Raw genomic sequence first — 18,329 nt, forward strand, 5'->3', positions numbered from 1 at the left:
ACAAATTTTTACATTTGAAGATAGACTTCAAATGCATGAGTTTTTGTTTACTTCCCTCCTCCTCCTCCTCATCTTCCTCCACCTCCTTCTCCTCTTTCTTCTTCAAGAGTGAGAGAGAGAGAAAGTGAAAAACAGTGATAGAGAAAAGAAAGAACCTTCATTTGCTGGTTTACTCCTAAATGGCCTCAACAGCACGGTAGGGCCAGGCAGAAGCTAGGAGACAGGAACTCCATCCAGGTATCCCATATGGGTGGCAGGAACCCAAGCACTTGGGCCATCATCTACTCCCTCTGAGGAACATTGAACAAAGAGCTGGATCAAAAGCAAAGCTGCCAGGACTTAGACCAGCACTCCAATGAAGAATACCAGCATTGCAATCAGCACCTTAACCTGATATACCACAGTGAAAGCTCCTGCATAAGTTTTCAACTCTATTAGAAAATTCCTCTTGGAATACACAAATCATTTCCCCTAAGTGCCACTGGCTTATGAATGTTTGCAGAGAAAGTAAGAAACAAGCCATTTATTCTAAACAATAGAGGTAGCAGTGACCTTGTGATCCTTCCCCACAGAGACAGAAAATAGCTTTATGAGAAGGAGCTGATGGAGTTGGAGTACCCAACAATGTCAAAGCGAGCACACATCATGATAGCCAATGTCATTCAATATGGTGTAATTGTACCTGATGCCTTTGCTGTCCACTACAATGATTCTATAATTTATAAGAATGGCAACATCTTTTTTCCAGAAAGAGCACAACTAAATTTAGCACTAGCCTGATCTTTACATAACTAAAAAAAAAAAAAGTAATAAATGTTGTTCCATCCTCCAAAGGGATACTACTAATGGGAAAATTACTGTCTTTCCAGTGAAAACAAAAAACTCTAGTTTCTCTGCCTTGTGTTACAAATTAGCACTTCTGACCTTTTCTTAAAACTTTCAGCATCACAAGGAAATCAGTGGGAAGAGAATCATGTGCTAATCAAACAGTTAAAGGGCAGAAAATCTCACTGACGTGAAAAAGGATTAGTAAAGGGTGGAGACGAGGACCAGCCCCTCCCAGTTTGGGTGAGCAGATTTGGGATTACTTATGAAGCAGTCACTCACATGCAATTAAGGGCTCTGACAGCAGAGGACAAGCAAATACAAAACACTCAGCTCTCAGGGAGGCTCAGCGGAAGGACACCACAGGAGTTGGAGGTACTGTAGAGAAGCTCTGTGGGGAACAGAGGACTCCTGCCCAAACTCCGTTAGGATAAGGGACATCCAATCATGGAAATTAACTTGCTGGAAATCTGCTTCCAATCTTCTTTAAGCTCCATGGATAAGTGTAATTAATGGCAGTGACCTGCTAATGAATGCTTTTGATGAATGATATTCAGGTTAAGTGTGTGAGTGTGTGTATTTACATATATATATATATATATATATATATATATATAAAGAAACCTAAATGACTATGGCCCAGGATTTAATTGTGTAGGCATTGCACATGTGAAATGTTTAAAGATAAATGACTTCTTTTATTATTTGGGATGTCATTTTACAGATGTGGGCTTCATTTTGAAGGTAAGTTTGGAAGGACTCATGGCATGTGTGAAAGTACAGAAAAACATTCCGTAATTCCTTCTTGTTTCCTCCTTTACAGCTGGACTTTGGTCTATATGCCTCAGTCTTCTCTACTCAAAGGGCTGCAAACCAGAACTTTGTACTGCACTCTTGCTTCAAGGAAAATGAAAGCTCAGAAATTGTTGTCTCTGCACTGTATCTTTTCCCTTGTGCTGCTTTTCCAGCAATCCTGGGCTCAGTTCCCACGCCAATGTGCCACCGTTGAGGCTTTGAGAAGTGGTGTGTGCTGCCCAGACCTGTCCCCTCTAGCTGGGCCGGGGACTGACCCCTGTGGCTCATCATCAGGCAGAGGCAGGTGTGAAGCAGTGACTGCAGACTCCCGACCCCACAGTCCCCATTACCCCCATGATGGCAGAGATGATCGGGAGGCCTGGCCCACACGGTTCTTCAATAGAACATGCCACTGCAATGGTAACTTCTCAGGACACAACTGTGGCACTTGCCGTCCTGGCTGGAGGGGAGCTGCCTGTGACCAGAGGATTCTTACAGGTAAGACAAGATAAGAATGAGTACAGGCTTGTATGAGGTTCAAAGCCCTTAACAGAATCCTATATCATTTGATCTGGAAGAACAGCTGGCAATCATCTTGTTCAAACAACTCTTTTCAAAGTAGGAGAAACTGAGGCTTAGAAAGATTAAGAAACTTGTTTAGCTTCAAGGGTTGGGGTGGAAGCTAATTGATAATATTTCTTCCCCAGACATTTGTCAGCCAACCACTATATGCCAAGAAATAGGCTAGGCATTTATAACTAGTCCTTTGAGTAACTCATCAAGGTATTTCAGAAGGTTTGGATTCACATATCTGGTAGTTGATCAACTTGACACTGTGTCTAGCTCTAGTATTTTATTTAAGCTCTTCCACTACCTGTCATGGACCACACAAAAAATTTACCACTGTGATGATCAAAATAAGGCATTTTAGATGTTGAGCCTGGCCTGCAGCCTAAACAGCATTAAATAGGAAAATCCAGAAATACTTGCTTTCTATGTGCCATACCAGACCAAGAGCATAAATAACATTTATTGAGTCTTTATCATATGCCAGGCCTTGATCTAACTGCTTTCTATGTGTATGATCTCTTATCTATACATCTTTATATAGTAGGTATTATTTTTTCCGTATTTACAGATGAAAAACTGAAGTTTAGAAAAATCTTCCAGAAGTCATAGAACACGTCTCTGTTCTTAATCACTAGACCACATGGTCGATATTGTTTTTGCAAGCATTTTGGTGTTAAAAACAGAGAAAATTTTTAAAAATGTCAAGAGTGAGCAAAAATAAATATGAAAGAATCCCAGAATCATTACATGCACATGATTACAGAAAGGAAATGGAATCCCTAGAGCAAATTGCAGAGAGGTGAAGACACAGAAAGAAAGCAGGTCTGAAGGAAGGTCTCTATTATTTTTCATTTATTTTCCAAAGTATAAAATAATTTAAGACAGAGAACACATGTACACATAACCATTAATGAATGAATTGGACTTAATGTGCTACAACATGATTTTATGCATCCTATATCAATCTCCCACAAAGCAGATATCTCATGTTTGACTTTTTTATCCCTAAAGTCAGGAGAAATATTCTGGATTTAAGTATTGAGGAAAAGAACCACTTCGTCCGAGCCCTGGATATGGCCAAGCGCACAGCTCACCCTCAGTTTGTCATTGCCACCAGGAGATCAGAGGAAATATTGGGGCCAGATGGCAATACACCACAATTTGAGAATATTTCCATTTATAACTACTTTGTTTGGACACACTATTACTCAGTCAAAAAGACTTTTCTTGGTCCGGGGCAGGAAAGCTTTGGTGAAGTTGATTTTTCTCATGAAGGACCGGCTTTCCTCACATGGCACAGGTACCACCTACTGCAGCTGGAGAGAGACATGCAGGTAAACACAACACATTTCCAGTCTCAGATCCTTTACAGACGAGATGCCTTTGCTGTGAGTCATTTTAATTCATTGTTTTTCCAAGTGATCACATGTTGTTGATTAAGTAATTTCAGTTTATTAGTCTGCCTTTGTCATTCAGTAAAGTTTCTCTCTCTTCTGATTACTTACTTACTAATTATCATTAGTGAAGTGAAAAGAAGTAGTATTGATGGGAAAGTCAGTGGAAATATTTTTAGGTGTCAATTAAAAGTTTTGAAATATTCTACAGCTCTAAAATTGAAAACTGACTCTCAGAAAGCTTGAAGCAAAATAATCTCATAGGCTATGTCTTTCTTTAACAAATGTGAGTACATACCATGCCTGGTCTGGATGAAGCAATTGTGTAGTAAATACGTCTCAGGCTTCAGTTACAAATACCTCATCATACCAGTTCAATGATGCTTTCCAGTATAATATACGATTTAAATTATGAAAAGAGTTCCTTTCTATTTAGACTGTTATCTTTTCATTAAACTAGTTCCCATGACCCCTACTACTATGATTTTGCAGAGGGAACCTATTTAAAAGCATCTCATTTCTATGTGAAATGATGGCAATATTAATTTGCATGTGTACAGAAATCACTTCACAGTACACATGCATATCAAAGCATCATGTTGTGTATCTTAAATACCTAAAAAACTTAAGACCCAAAATCACATCATTCAGGTGCTATTTTTAATTAAGAAACAATGGCTTTTCTTGGCAAGGAGTTCAACTCAAGCATTTCTCAGGTAGATAAGCTCAAAACCGATTAAAATATTTGTTAACATAGATATATCATTTTTTCTTCCCCAAATGCTCTATTTTTTGAGAAAAGTAATATTAAATTTTAACTCTCAACTTGAAAGTCACAAATTTAATGTTTTCTGTGTGAAACAACAGCAATGTATCTTTCCCTTCAAATTAAAATGTAAAGTAACTTTAAAAGATTTGAAGACAGAAAAGGTGTTCAGATTCATTTACTGATTTGTAGATGTGTGCGTCAGCAATATTCCAAGAAAAAAAATGATTAGAAAAGAGAAAATTAATGCACAAAACACAGAATAAAATATTGGTTGGGAAGCAATCTATCCTTATGCAGTTTGAGAATGATTAAATGGATTCATCTAATACTCTGAACATCATATTTTATAGCTTTGATACAAGTGAGACATTTGGTAGATTATGAGTAGATAAATCTGTCATTTGTAATCGACTCCAAATCTTCATGCCTTTAAGCCATTTTCCCACGGGCACACCAAAATGAAAGGGCAGGTGGAAAGTATCTAAAAGCTTCAATTTTGCCTGTGTAAACTTCAACCTCTGACTTACACTTTTAAAACCAAGCAGCACAAGGGATCCAACAAATTACAATCTAAATGTGACACACACTTGAAATGCCACATGAATATGCTCGGGCTCCCAAATGTCAGTTGCTGAACCACAAGCTGACTCTTAATGATCCCTTGGAAGCTGTCACTAATTTTTGTGAACCGCAATGATGGCTTCTAAAAGAGGACTACAAACCCCTGGAGATCAATAACGGGAGGTCGTGGAGAGCGTTTGGTCAAAAAAAAAAAAAAAGCCCAGGATAAGGAAATGCTTCCTAGAAAGGGATTTAAAGTGAAAGCAGTAGCAATGTAGTGAGTGCTTGAGAGGTAAGATAAAAGGATGATAATTCCTACATTTAAATCCCACTGTCTAAATATAACTCCCCAAAAGCCAAGAAAAATGAGAAGTAACAAATAAACATATGTTTTAAGGAACCCAGTAAAATAAGTGTGTGCTCTTGAATCTAGCATTTGAAAAAAATACGAGATTAGCTCTAAATGTAAACTATGTCTCTGGCCTAAAGAACAATGGGCAAAAAGAATTATTGTGCTCCTGTTGAGCATTTCCGGCCTGTGTATGAGTTTCAGGAAGAAGCTTGAGACTTAGTAGTTAGGCTCTGAGGCAGCAGTGTCTGAATAATACACCTGTAGTGCCCAGAGAGATAAGGTAAGAATGAAGGAGCCAATATGGCCTGTGGGAAAAGCAGAAATTAAAGGCTGAGTTCATTCAAATTAAATTTAAAAACGGAAATGTAACAAAAATCACTGTTCCACAAAATACATTTAAAGCCTGGATTTGGCTCCAGACTGAATCAGTGATGCCTGAATTAAAGATTGGAAAATGGAAGAATGTGGAAATATTAAGGAGTGAGTATTGCTATTTATAATTTTTGGTGCAACCAATAGAAATCACCTACCTAAAAAAGAAAAGAAAAAGCTCCCTTCCTACCCAATCTTCTGTAAGAACTTGTGCATGCATGAGTTGAGTTTCATTTACTCCAGTGCTTAAATCACTTCTTACAATAAACTACCAGCTTTGTAAAATAAGGTATTTAACCTCTCCTGGCCCCTTAGACACTGGCCATGCACTTACTGGTTCCTTGGTGGCTTAAGAAAGTTAATAGAAACAGACTGCCGGGAGTAGGACAAGCAAAGAGACAGACTGTAAATACAAGCAGAGAATACTAACAGAGTCTCTGTGATCTAGGAAATGTTGCAAGAACCTACTTTCTCCCTTCCTTACTGGAATTTTGCAACTGGCAAAAACATATGCGATATCTGCACTGATGACATGATGGGATCGAGAAGCAACTTCGATTCCAGTCTTATAAGTCCAAACTCCGTCTTCTCTCAATGGCGAGTGGTCTGCGAATCTTTGGAAGATTATGATACCCTCGGAACACTTTGTAACAGTAAGTTCCAAATTACAGCTAGGAGTCAGAATTTCTTACCAAAAAGATTAAATGAGCTGCCTGGAAGGTTCTTCATTCTACTGGAGACTTAATACTAAAACCTACTTTTATTTCACAGAATTAGTGTGTAGCAGCTACTCAATGAGCATCTAGCATATTCAAGGCAATCTGTGAGGCACTCCAGGAGAAATAGAAAGTGCCTACATTTTCTTACAATACTTTTCTTGAGTAATTTGGGTCCAGAGCATTGCTAACTTCCTTATTTTGGAAAAGTCTAGTTGTAAAAATCAAGCCTCTTAACATTGTTTAGCAGTCATGTGTCCTGACCGAATTTAACAGAAAATATTTTCCCCCTAAAATCAGAAACATTGAAGAAGATCTGGAAATGCTCTGGGAGCTGAGGGAAAAGGGCAGGAAAGAAGGGAGGGAAGAAGAGAGTGAAAGAATTGGAAAACATTGCTTATGCTTATTCAGAGTTATAAATCAAAAGGAAATATGGGTAATATCATTCAGGAAAGGAAGCTCTTGTACAGATGTTAGCCAGCTAGTTGCTTTCCAGCTCTCACAAAACACAGGGCAACGCCTAACTAGTTGCTGAAGCATTCTTCCTGCAGTCGTCTAAGAGATACCTCTGTCAGAATTAAGTTTCTATGACATGCAGATCTACTCCTGAGCTTCCTATTATTCTCATCTTTGGATCAAATTGTTATCTGCTCTTGTGCTACTAACACCAGGCCTTTATTATTAGAGTCCTCATGCCCCATCTTATGTTTCTTCTTCAGGCATGTCTGCCTAATTGGAACTTTAACAACCAGAGTTGTAGGGATTTATTCTATTATTATGAGCACATTAATGAAATATACTTGTCAATGTTCTTTTATACATCATGTTAAATTATTTTTATAAATAAGAATATTCTAAATAGATCAGAGGGAATTAAGATTTTTTTTTTGCAACATTAGATTGTTAATTCCATGTAGGAATAAGAAAAGTGAAACTGTGTGGAATTTTCCTTTGTAAAAGTTTAAAAATTAGAATACATCTTTTTTGGCATGCCAAATGAGTGATCCCACCTTGTGGCAGAGAAATTAAACTGATGATGAGTATTTCTTCAAATACCAAAATACGCATCTCTTTCTGATCAAGCAATTTTGGAATTGACATTTTAAAGACATTTTCTATTCATTGTAATAATTAGATGCTAAAATAAAACACCATTTACATGGGGAAATAAAATTACTAAGTTTAGGAAGGGAGAACAAGTGCAAGAGACTTCCTTTGCGTCTCAGGTCCTCCTGTGAATTAATGTAATAAATCTAATCAGAGCATAGTTCATGGCAAAAATTATTTGTTTTAGGATGATCAGATTTTAAGATCACCCCCTTATTTTAGTGTGTGTCATCGCATATAAGAGCACCTGGTTCAAGACCCAGCTACTCTGCTTCTGGTCCGCTTCCTGTTCCTGTCCACTCTAGGAGGCAGCAGATAATGACTTAAGTTCTTGGGCCCCTTCTACCCCAATTCAAATGGTATTCTGACTCCTGACTTTATCCTGACCCAACCCTAGCTGTTGCAGGTATTTGGGCAGTGAACTAACAAATGAAAGCACTCTCTCTCTCTCTCTTCCTTCAAATAAAATTTAAAAAAAATTTTTAAGAATATATAAATGCAAACTATTTTATTTATTAGAGAATGGGAAGAAAAAAGAAGTTAAAATTGTATTGTGCCTGCATTATATGCCTGATGGAGTGCCAAGTGCTTTACTATGGTCTCTTCCTTAACCCTCATAGCTATTCTTTCTTCTATCTTGGATGGTCTTCTCCAATCCTGTGATTTCACTGACTATCTTTTATAAAAGACCCATGCCAGTAATCTTTAGGTCAAATTAGATTTTCAATACCTATGTCTTCAATTACTTAGTGCATCTCATCTCTCTACTATTCCATCGATGCACCAAACTTGATGGCTTGAAAAACTGAATTATAGATGCATAACCTTAAAATATTCATTCATAACATTCAAATGTCTTCTTTAATTCATCATTTTTCCTTTTAAATACTGATCAAACCTATTTTCTCTTTCAAACATTACGGACTTTTCACTTATTCCTACCTGGAAACTTCATAAAATTTTGGTGTATAGGATGTTAATAGGTGCAATGGCTGAAGTTACCCATGTATAAACAAATTTAAAAATCACTAGCCTGAAAGTGAACCAGTTTAATTTGTTTCTTTATTATCAGATTTCTCCTGTAAGAAATTCAATGAAGGCAAATTGAGGTGCAGGGTTTCTAAATACAAATAATAAATATTATCTTTAGGATTTTTGATAGCCCCTTAATAAGTACTCCCTAAATCATCAGTTGGAATTGATAATTTAACTAATGGTATCTGAAAGATTTTGGTGATAATATACACCCAAAATATGTACACTCAATTTACCGTCCCAATGCAGGCATATATTTTATTTATATATAGCTTAAAATTGATTATGTTATTTCACCATTGCTAATTATTAATTAATTATAAAGTTTACAACATAGACATTTAATAAAAGAGTTAAAAAGAATGTGAGTTGAAGGTGTACCATTTCCTCTCCCAGGCCAGTGGATTATGTTGCTTACGCCACTGCTCCATGCACAGTTCTCTCCTGAGACCACTGGGCCAGACTGGTACAAAATGCTCTAACCCATCTCCTAGCCTCTCACTGCTCCAAGGCTTCAAGTTCTTTCCACTTCCTCATGAATTAAATATAACTTTCTCGCCTTGGTATTTGTTTTCTTCACAATTTGGCTCTGACCTAGCTTGCCATCTTTCCCACATCCTTGAGGCAAACTATTCCCTAAACAAGTCCTTTTTTACAGCTAACATGCTCTTTCCCATGGACTCTTCAACACCTATTAAATGCCAGGCCCTGTGCCAAGACTGAGGGAGACACTGCTGAACAGGAATAGGTAGAGCTCCTCTTCTGATGGGATTTTTGTTATAAATAGAAGCAAGCCTATCTTCGCCTATATTTTCTGAGCGTAAAATGTTTGCCTTGTAAATTTCCTACTATTTCATCTGTGGAAATTTTCCTATATCATTCAGAACTGTTTGTAAATCCATCTTTATGAATGAAAGTGGGAGTGAGTTCTCGCTCTCTCTGCTTCCCCCAATCTCCCCTTCATTTCTTCATTATTTCATATTATCTATACTTAGCATCATAGTTCTTTTTTGCCTGTTTTTTTTAACTTGTCTTCAAAAAAGTTTATTTCTTGAATTACTTGCTGAATAAACTTAAAAATGTGTTTTGATTGAAATATGTACTACTTTTCAAAGACCTTTAAGGTGTTTTCTTCTTTCTAAAGGCTTGAGACAGATGGCATTCGGGTGCAAAATCCCATGTAACATATGAAATATGGATTTCAGTATGGAATTTAGGTTTATGAGATTATTTTGGCAAAATTCAATTTTCTATGGAATTTTCATTTTAATACATTTTCATGAAAGAACATATGTCAAATTAACAAATACAAGGACCTGCATCTGTTAGTGTGATCATTTTTTTTTTCCTTCAGATGTTTTTGTATCACATACCTACTCTACTTACTGAAGTAGGACATGGTCACGTCAATATTCTCACTTTAATGCCACTAAGTGTACATTTAAAATTTTTCCCTTCTACAAGGGAGAATTCATGTTTCGATAGTCACATTAGATACAGAGTTTTCAAGAACAACAATAAGATTCTAAGCGTTGACCTACCCCATCTTTTTCACAGGCACTGAGAATGGGCCAATCAGGAGGAATCCAGCTGGAAATGTGGCTAGACCGATGGTGCAGCGCCTTCCTGAACCACAGGATGTCACCCAGTGCTTGGAAGTTGGTGTATTTGACACACCTCCTTTTTATTCCAATTCCACAAATAGTTTCCGAAACACAGTGGAAGGCAAGTAAATGAAATGTGTGCTTCCAACTGGTCTAGCTGAGTTATTAGAATAAACTGAAGCATTCAAAATCAGTTTCTTTGGTAAAGCTTTGAATACCAAATTGATCCAGGGAGCTTATATAAATGGAATTTCCTATTATGATTTGGTTATAAATAATGGCTCAAAAAAGACTTTATAAAGCTCATTTTAACTTATCAAAAGAGAAGCACTATTGCAGCTAAGAGGTTGGAACTGTTCTCCAAACTCTTAAACATCTAAAATCTGTTTAAGCTAAATTTGATAGCTAGCTGGCCAATATTTTTAACTATGCTATTTTTATTTTATTTTTATTTTAACTATGCTATTTTTATTTTATTTTTATTTTAACTATGCTATATTTAACATAGCTATTTTAGCTATGAAAGTCTAGCCTTGGTAAATAATATTCAAGCCTTTAACAACATCTTACATTTGTATTTTCTTTTAAAAACACAACCAGGGTAATTGAAAATGAATCTTGATGTGAATGGAATGGGAGAGGGAACGGGAGATGGGAGGGGTGTGAGTGGGAGGGAAATTATGGGGGGGGCATTGTAATCCATTAACTGTACTTTGAAAATTTATATTTACTAAATAAAAAATTTTAAAAAAAGAAAAGAGAAAAAAATAAAAATAAAAAAATAATAAAATAAAAATCAACAAGGGATGGACTTTCTGGCATAGCTGTTAAGCTACTGCTTAGGATGCCCACATATCATATTGGAGCACCACCTTGCACTTCAGCTGCTTCATTTCTGACCCAGTTTCCTGCTAATGCTCACAGGAAACCACAGCTGGTGACTCTAAAGAGTGGCCCCTGCTACCCACATGAGAGATGAGATGGATGCAGAGGCTCCTGGTTTCCACCTGGGCCAATCCTAAATGTTGGGAACATTTAGGGAGAAAACGGTGGATAGAAATTCTGTCTATCTTTATCCCTTTCTATCACTCTGTGAATAAAAATAGATTTTAAAATACAAACAATAAAAGAATCAAAAACAATTAGTTGACCATCTGATTTGGGTACATGTTTAATTTAGGTCGGTATCACCCTATAACTTTATTTAAAGGTATACAAAATTTGAATTAGCACCTCCTGATATTTAATTTGATTTTCTTTATTTAATACTTTTTAAAAACGCATTGTAGGGGCCGGTGGCGCAGTAGGTTAATCCTCTGCCTGCAGCGCCAGCATCCCATATGGGAGCCGGTTCTAGTCCCAGCTGCTCCAATTCCAGTTCAGCTCTCTGTTATGGTCTGGGAAAGCAGTAGAAGATGGCCCAGGTCCTTGGGCCCCTGTACGCACGTGGGAAACCAGGAGGAAGCACCTGGCTCCTGGTTTTGGATCAGCACAGCTCTGCCTGTTGCGGCCATTTGGGGAGTGAACAAATGGATGCAAGACCCTTCTCTCTGTCTCTCCCTGTCACTGTCTGTAACTCTCTCAAATAAAATAAATAAAATCTTTAAAAAAAAAAAAGGCATTGTAAAGTTGGGGAAACTGAACTTCAAAGAGGTGAAGTGACTTTCCCAAGATGTTCAGCCAGTAAGTTAGAGCCAGATTCAAATTTTCTAAGTCCAGAATCTGTATTAATGTATTTTATAATACATGTTATAATTTTAAATAATTATTGTATTTATTTAGCTATTTAAAGAAATGCAAGTATATTTAACTGTATTATAAATGGTACTTTCAAAAATTACAATTAATATAGAATTGCATGTTAGATGCACCCCACACATTCCACAAAAATTGGGAATAGGTTCTTCCATCCCATGATCTGAGATACTTATCTGATAATTATTTTTCATTATCTCCCCTATGATTATCAAAGTTGCATGCAATTTCCATCTGTTTATTTTCATTTTTATAGCTAAATGAATACACTGATTTGGATATCATCCAAAAAATAAGCACTATGTTTTGACTAAGCTAGTACCTATAAGCTAAGGCTGTAATTGTCAATCTCTTAAATAATGTGCAGAAAGTAAATTCCACTGATTTTCTGATGTAATGTATGAAAAGAGTGGGGCCTAGCAACACACCATATAGATTATAGACAATCTTAACTGTTTTCTAAATCAAAATACAATGGAATTAATGCATAAGAAATGAATGAATAACCAGAAGTAACTATTTCAATTAATCTAAGATTAAGAGAAAAAAGATTAACATATTTTAAGTACTGATTTCATTTTGTAATATACTGTCTTTACCTGCTCTCCTACTTCTGTTTCCTCAAGCCAATAAGACACCTCGTGTCAGAGCCCTTCATTCTTATTTGTGACCTACTCTGCATTTATCTTCATCTTCTCCTTAATATCAGTGGGATATTTACAGAATTCCACCAATGGAATATATATATGAAAATATGTATGGGAAATAGTGATCTATATTGAAAGTTATATAAATTTTTGACAGTAGGTTACAAAGATGCTAGAAAAGTTCAGAAAAATTTTAACTTTCATACAAAAATAATTTTTCAAAAATAAACATGCTGAGAGTCATTCAAATGAGTAAGGCTGGAGACTAAACTAACATCTGGCAATTTAGGTTCTAGGACAATGAGAGTTTTGTTCTCCCAATTGTGTCAGCAGTTTAAAAGAAACTAGAGATTTCTACTACCTTTAATTCCATGTTGACAGCCTTGTCAAAATAGAGTGTTCTACATATTTTAGCCAGCATCCATCACATCTCATTATTTTTAGCCTAGGTGCTATAGTTAGAATATCATGCACTAGCTTAAACCAAACTAGCTCTGGGTATAGCAAGCAAACGTCATCAACCTTTGGTACAGACATGCATTGCTATTGTAGTAAGGCAAAATTTGGCCTGAAAAGCTTTAGGGGAAAAAACTGTTTCCCAACATAATCACTGCTGTTAACTTGAAAAGTAAAATATTTGCAATGGTTTTTACTCTTCTCCTGCTTACTTTAAATCTAGGTTACAGTGCTCCCACGGGAAAGTACGATCCTGCTGTTCGGAGTCTTCACAATTTAGCCCATCTATTCCTGAATGGAACAGGGGGACAAACCCATTTGTCTCCAAATGATCCTATTTTTGTCCTCCTGCATACTTTCACTGATGCAGTCTTTGATGAATGGCTAAGGAGATACAATGCTGGTGAGATATTTTCAAATGTCTTTTGCAAGCTCAGCAAGGGGGATTATTAAGATGCCACTGTTAGCAGTTTAGCCTAAGCATTTGACACACACAGAATACACTCAAAATAAGGATATAATAGCTATAATATCTAGCAATTTCCGAGGATTCAGAGCCACTTTGAAAATGTAGGCAAGTATCTCAGAATAGTCACTGGAAGGTGACCTTTATTATTATTCACTAGGGCTAGCCAGGTAATCCTTTCTTATTCTTAATATTGAAAAATGACTACCATTTTTCCAAATTTTTCTTCCCCATATCTTTCAACAAATGTTCTCATTACTTCTTAATATGAATAGGAAAATCTTCGAGAGCTCTTCTTTGATATCTCAAAAGATTAAAAATTTTATACTCATAACCCACACCCCTATTACTTTATAACCTCTCATAAATGGAAATTTTGTTCGACTTGAAAAGTTAATGCTGGTTTTTATATCACACCATAGGAAAGTTCTTTCAAGTTCATTTCAATGTATTCTTTAAAACATTGTTTAAAAGGCTTCTTTAGCTGCATTCCTACTCACCTGTGAGAGACTTACATGACTTTTTAAGACAATGAAAGTGATTTCACTGATAACACATCATTGATTTCTATACTTGTAAAATGTTCCAAGTTTTGGGGTCTGTGCCTTTAATTCATCATACACATAAACACGATACTGGAAAATAACTATCTACTAACTTCTCTACTGAATTAGGTAGTCTCCTTTTTTCTGTGTGTGTATGTATATTGGTGTGTACATGCACAAGAAGAGCTTCTACTCACTTGGTTAATCCTCCGCCTGCGGCTCGGGCACCCTGGGTTCTAGTCCCGATTGGGGCGCCAGATTCTGTCCCGGTTGCTCCTCTTCCAGTCCAGCTCTGCTGTGGCCCAGGAAGGCAGTGGAGGATGGCCCAAGTGCTTGGGCCCTGCACCCACATGGGAGACCAGGAGGAGGCACCTGGCTCCTGGCTTTGGATCGGCGCAGCACACCAGCTGCAGCAAGCCGGCCATGGTGGCCACTTTGGGGGTGAACCAAGGGTAAAAAGGAAGACCTTTTTCTCTGTCTCTCTCTCTCTCACTGCCTAACTGTGCCTGTCAAAAAAAAGAAGAAGAAGAAGAAGAACCACTTCTAATTCAACTTGGTCAAGACCACTTATTGATGGATTAGTCAACATATTTTCCTGTATCAGAAATCATTTAAAAAATACAAATAACCTACGCACAAATATTTGTTCAGTTGTCAATTGGTTATAAATTCACTAATTGGAGTGCCATCACATTTTTCTTATGTATTTACATATATAACTATAATCATAATGAATTATCTACAGTTATACTGTCAGTTTCTACAAAGCAAAACAAGAAATTCACAAGTTTAGTGATTCAATCTAAATGCATATTAATCCTTTACAATCATTTGACCCACTTCCTAGTCCATGTAGCACTTCAGCCCTTCATATTTGACAAATCTTTCCAAAGCATTCAACTTGATAAGGATAATCCTGGGTCCTGCACTGTGGTGTCGGGGGTAAAACCAATACCCGCAAGGAGAGCATGCCATATAGACACCAGTTCAAGACCTGGCTGCTGCATTTCTGATCCAGCTCCCTTCTAATGTATTTGAGAATGCAGCAGAAGAATGGCCCACGTGCTTGATGTGGGAGATCTAGAAGAAGGTCCTGGCTCCTGGCTTTGGCCTGGCCCAGCCCCTGCCATTGCAGCCATTTGTGGAGTGATATAGCAGATAGAAGATTCTCTCTCTCTCTCTTTCTCTGTCCCACTCTCTCTTCTCTGTAGCTCTGCCTTTCAAGTACATAAATACATCTTTAAAAAACAAATATAAGGACAACCCCTTCTTTTTTACAATTATAATTATTCCTTAATATACTTTAGCAAATGATGGTATGGCCACTTACAAGTCTCTTTTTTGTTTTGGCTTTGAAAAATAAGTTTAACAAGTTTTATTCCAATTTCTTCTATAATTTAGAAACAAAACACTTCATGTTATTCATAGATAGTAAAGTACTCAAGCTTCTGTTTTGAAAACTTTTTTTCTATTGAGAGCTATTTCAGTGCTTTATTCAAAGCACTTCAGTTGTTTTATGTAATTCCCTGTTCTGCTTTATGAACTTTCTTTATGTCTTTATTCAGTGTAAAATATTGGAGAACATCTTTTCATGTTATCCTTGAATATTGGACAACTTGAGAATAATATTCATGTTAATATTAACAAGTTGCCTTTGGAATATTTTAGATATATCCACCTTTCCATTGGAAAATGCCCCTATTGGACATAATAGACAATACAATATGGTACCATTCTGGCCTCCAATTACCAATATAGAGATGTTTGTTACTGCTCCAGACAACCTTGGATATACTTATGAAGTTCAATGGCCAGGTAAGCATTGAAATGTATTTTACTGTGGTAATTTCCAAATATAAATTATCTTTAAAGTAAAGTAACCACAGTATGCTGAGGCTTACATTTTCAGTTTGAATTTTATTTGGGGATAAAGAGAGGTACTTTAATATATGTTCAGAACTCTGACCTGGCATGCATTGAGTTGTTTATATAGTGCTCTATCTCATTTAATCTTTATAGTTCTTTGGGGGTGAGTCTTACCTTATTTTTTTTTTTGTTTTTGTGGTTATTTTTTTTACCTTTTATTTAATGAATATAAATTTCCAAAGTACAGCTTAGGGATTACAATGGCTTCCCCCCCATAATGTCCCTCCCACCTGCAACCTTCAGAGAGGTGAGGCTTAGAGAGATTAATTATCAAAGATCATATTTCCAACAACAGCAAATCAATTTTGAGTGTAGGCCCATGCCATAGGTCCCAACTTTTCTTGTACAGCATGTCACCTCCATTCATTTATCCTAAATGAAGAGGAAGTAAGATATTCTAAGCTATTTTTCTGAGATTTTAAAATGCATAACTTATTTACTTTTAAGTTTCTTTCTCAACAAAGGCAGTAGGGCATACCACAAAAGCAGAGTTTTTATTCTGACCAACTCTGTCTTCTAACTAAGTGACGTTGGACTGGTGACTCAAGTCCTTTGAGCCATCATTTCCTCACCTTAGAATGGAAATAACAATATCTCTTCCAATAGCGTTCACTCCTTAAAAGAAATTAGAAAGTACTTTTTAAATGACAGGTGTTTAGGTTAGTCTATGTAGTCAACAAAAATTCAATTTGAGAATTTCTGTTAAAGTACCTACAACAGTGTGTTAATTGGGGTGTTGAAGTTTTGGAGATAACTATTTTAATATTTTTCTTATTTTCTTTTTCAAATAGGTCAAAATTTTAGTGTATCTGAGATTATTACCATAGCAGTAGTTGCTGCTTTATTGCTGATTGCAGTCATTTTTGTGGGTGCTTCTTGCCTGATTCGTGCCAGAAACAGAATGGATGAAGCTAATCAGCCTCTCCTCACTGATCAGTATCAACACTATGCTGGAGACTATGAAAAAATCCAGAATCCAAATCAGTCCATGGTCTGATGACAAGTGACCCACGTACTCTCCTATGTGTTACCTGAACAAAACCACCTGGTTGGAAAATAATAGAATTACTAACTGTATTTTCTGTCACTTTGTTACTTTCTTTCTTACACATGCATATGTTAGAAATAAAGCTTCAGGCATATTTTCCAGAGCTCAGAAGAGTCATACAGAATTTTTTCTGTGAGTCCGAATGTTCAGCTCCATTTAAAATATTGGGTTGCACCAACTCCCTATTTAAATGGATAGTGTAAAGGTATTCAGCATACTTAAAGGGTGACTATATGATGTAAATAATCTCTATGCTCTGTTTATCTGTAAAGGAAATAATGTTTGATAGTGAATCTCTTTAAAGTACACGAGTGGGGGGTATAGCCGGTAAAGCCAACACCTGCAGTGCCAGGATCCCATATGGGTGCTGGTTCGTGTCCCAGATGCTCCACTTCTGATCCAGCTCTCTGCTATGGCCTGGGAAAGCAGTAGAAGATGGCCCACATCTTTGGGCCCTGCACCTACAGGGGAGACCTGGAAAAAGCTCCTGGCTCCTGGCTTCGGATCGGTGTAGCTCCGGCCATTGCAGCCATCTGGGGAGTGAACCAGTGCATGGACGACTTCTCTCTCTCTCTCTCTCTCTCTCTCTCTCTCTGCCTCTGCCTCTCTGTAACTCTCTGTCTTTTAAATAAATAAATAAATCCAAAAAGAAAATACATGATTGAGTGTTTCTACAGTATTAAAATGTAAAAACATTTTCATTCACTGATTTTGGTCAGCAACTGTAAAGGCAGTGACATTTGTTAAAACGAATTATGTGGAGTTATAAATAAATAGGGTCTCAACTCACTTTTTCAAACGGATCTTCCCATTTGGGAGTCAGTATATATAATTTAGTCTGAAATTCAAGACCTTAAGAAATCACAATCTTTGTCATACTTTGGCAAAGTAAAAGCTTCACTTTGTTAACAGATAGCTGGTATAGCTTATGTTTGCCATGGTGTTCCCCTGCCTCTCAATTCACTTAAAAAAAGAAAGACCCATCCATACATTTCACCTCCTAATTTCCCTTGCAGTACCTTTGAAACCCGTAAATACATCATTTTGGAGACCACAGTTCATAGTCCTTTTTTCTGATCACCGTGTTGAAATACCATACTTTTTATCATATACCAGCATTTTATGCAGTTTTAAAATAAAATGTTAAAATATTACCTCATTGATCCACTTTTTCTATCCAGTTACACAAGTATGCTTTTCCCCTTGTGTTCCATGCTATAAAATAATATTCTTAAAAAGAAATACATAGGTTGCTCAAAAGTGAAATAATATTTTAATTAAATATAGCAAAATAAATAATAAGAAGAGTAATTATACACAACAGAAAATGGCACAGTACAGAGATTTATTGATTACTCGTTTAAGAAACATTTATTAAACATGTAC

General features: G+C 36.6%; 1 protein-coding gene across 1 annotated transcript; it reads left to right on the forward strand.

Annotated features, from left to right (window-relative positions):
* Nucleotides 1-1,086: 1,086 nt before the first annotated feature.
* On the forward strand, nucleotides 1,087-17,592 carry TYRP1 (tyrosinase related protein 1). The gene is given in 8 exon segments (NM_001297495.1): nucleotides 1,087-1,200; nucleotides 1,649-2,118; nucleotides 3,202-3,524; nucleotides 6,087-6,291; nucleotides 10,054-10,221; nucleotides 13,182-13,361; nucleotides 15,638-15,784; nucleotides 16,687-17,592. Coding segments are annotated over 7 exon segments (1,614 nt in total). The 5' UTR covers nucleotides 1,087-1,200; nucleotides 1,649-1,733; the 3' UTR covers nucleotides 16,893-17,592.
* Nucleotides 17,593-18,329: the final 737 nt, after the last annotated feature.

Source organism: Oryctolagus cuniculus, chromosome 1 (genome assembly GCF_051225735.1).
Source record: "Oryctolagus cuniculus isolate XC-2025 breed Fujian yellow rabbit chromosome 1, ASM5122573v1, whole genome shotgun sequence".
Classification (NCBI taxonomy): Eukaryota; Metazoa; Chordata; class Mammalia; order Lagomorpha; family Leporidae; genus Oryctolagus; species Oryctolagus cuniculus.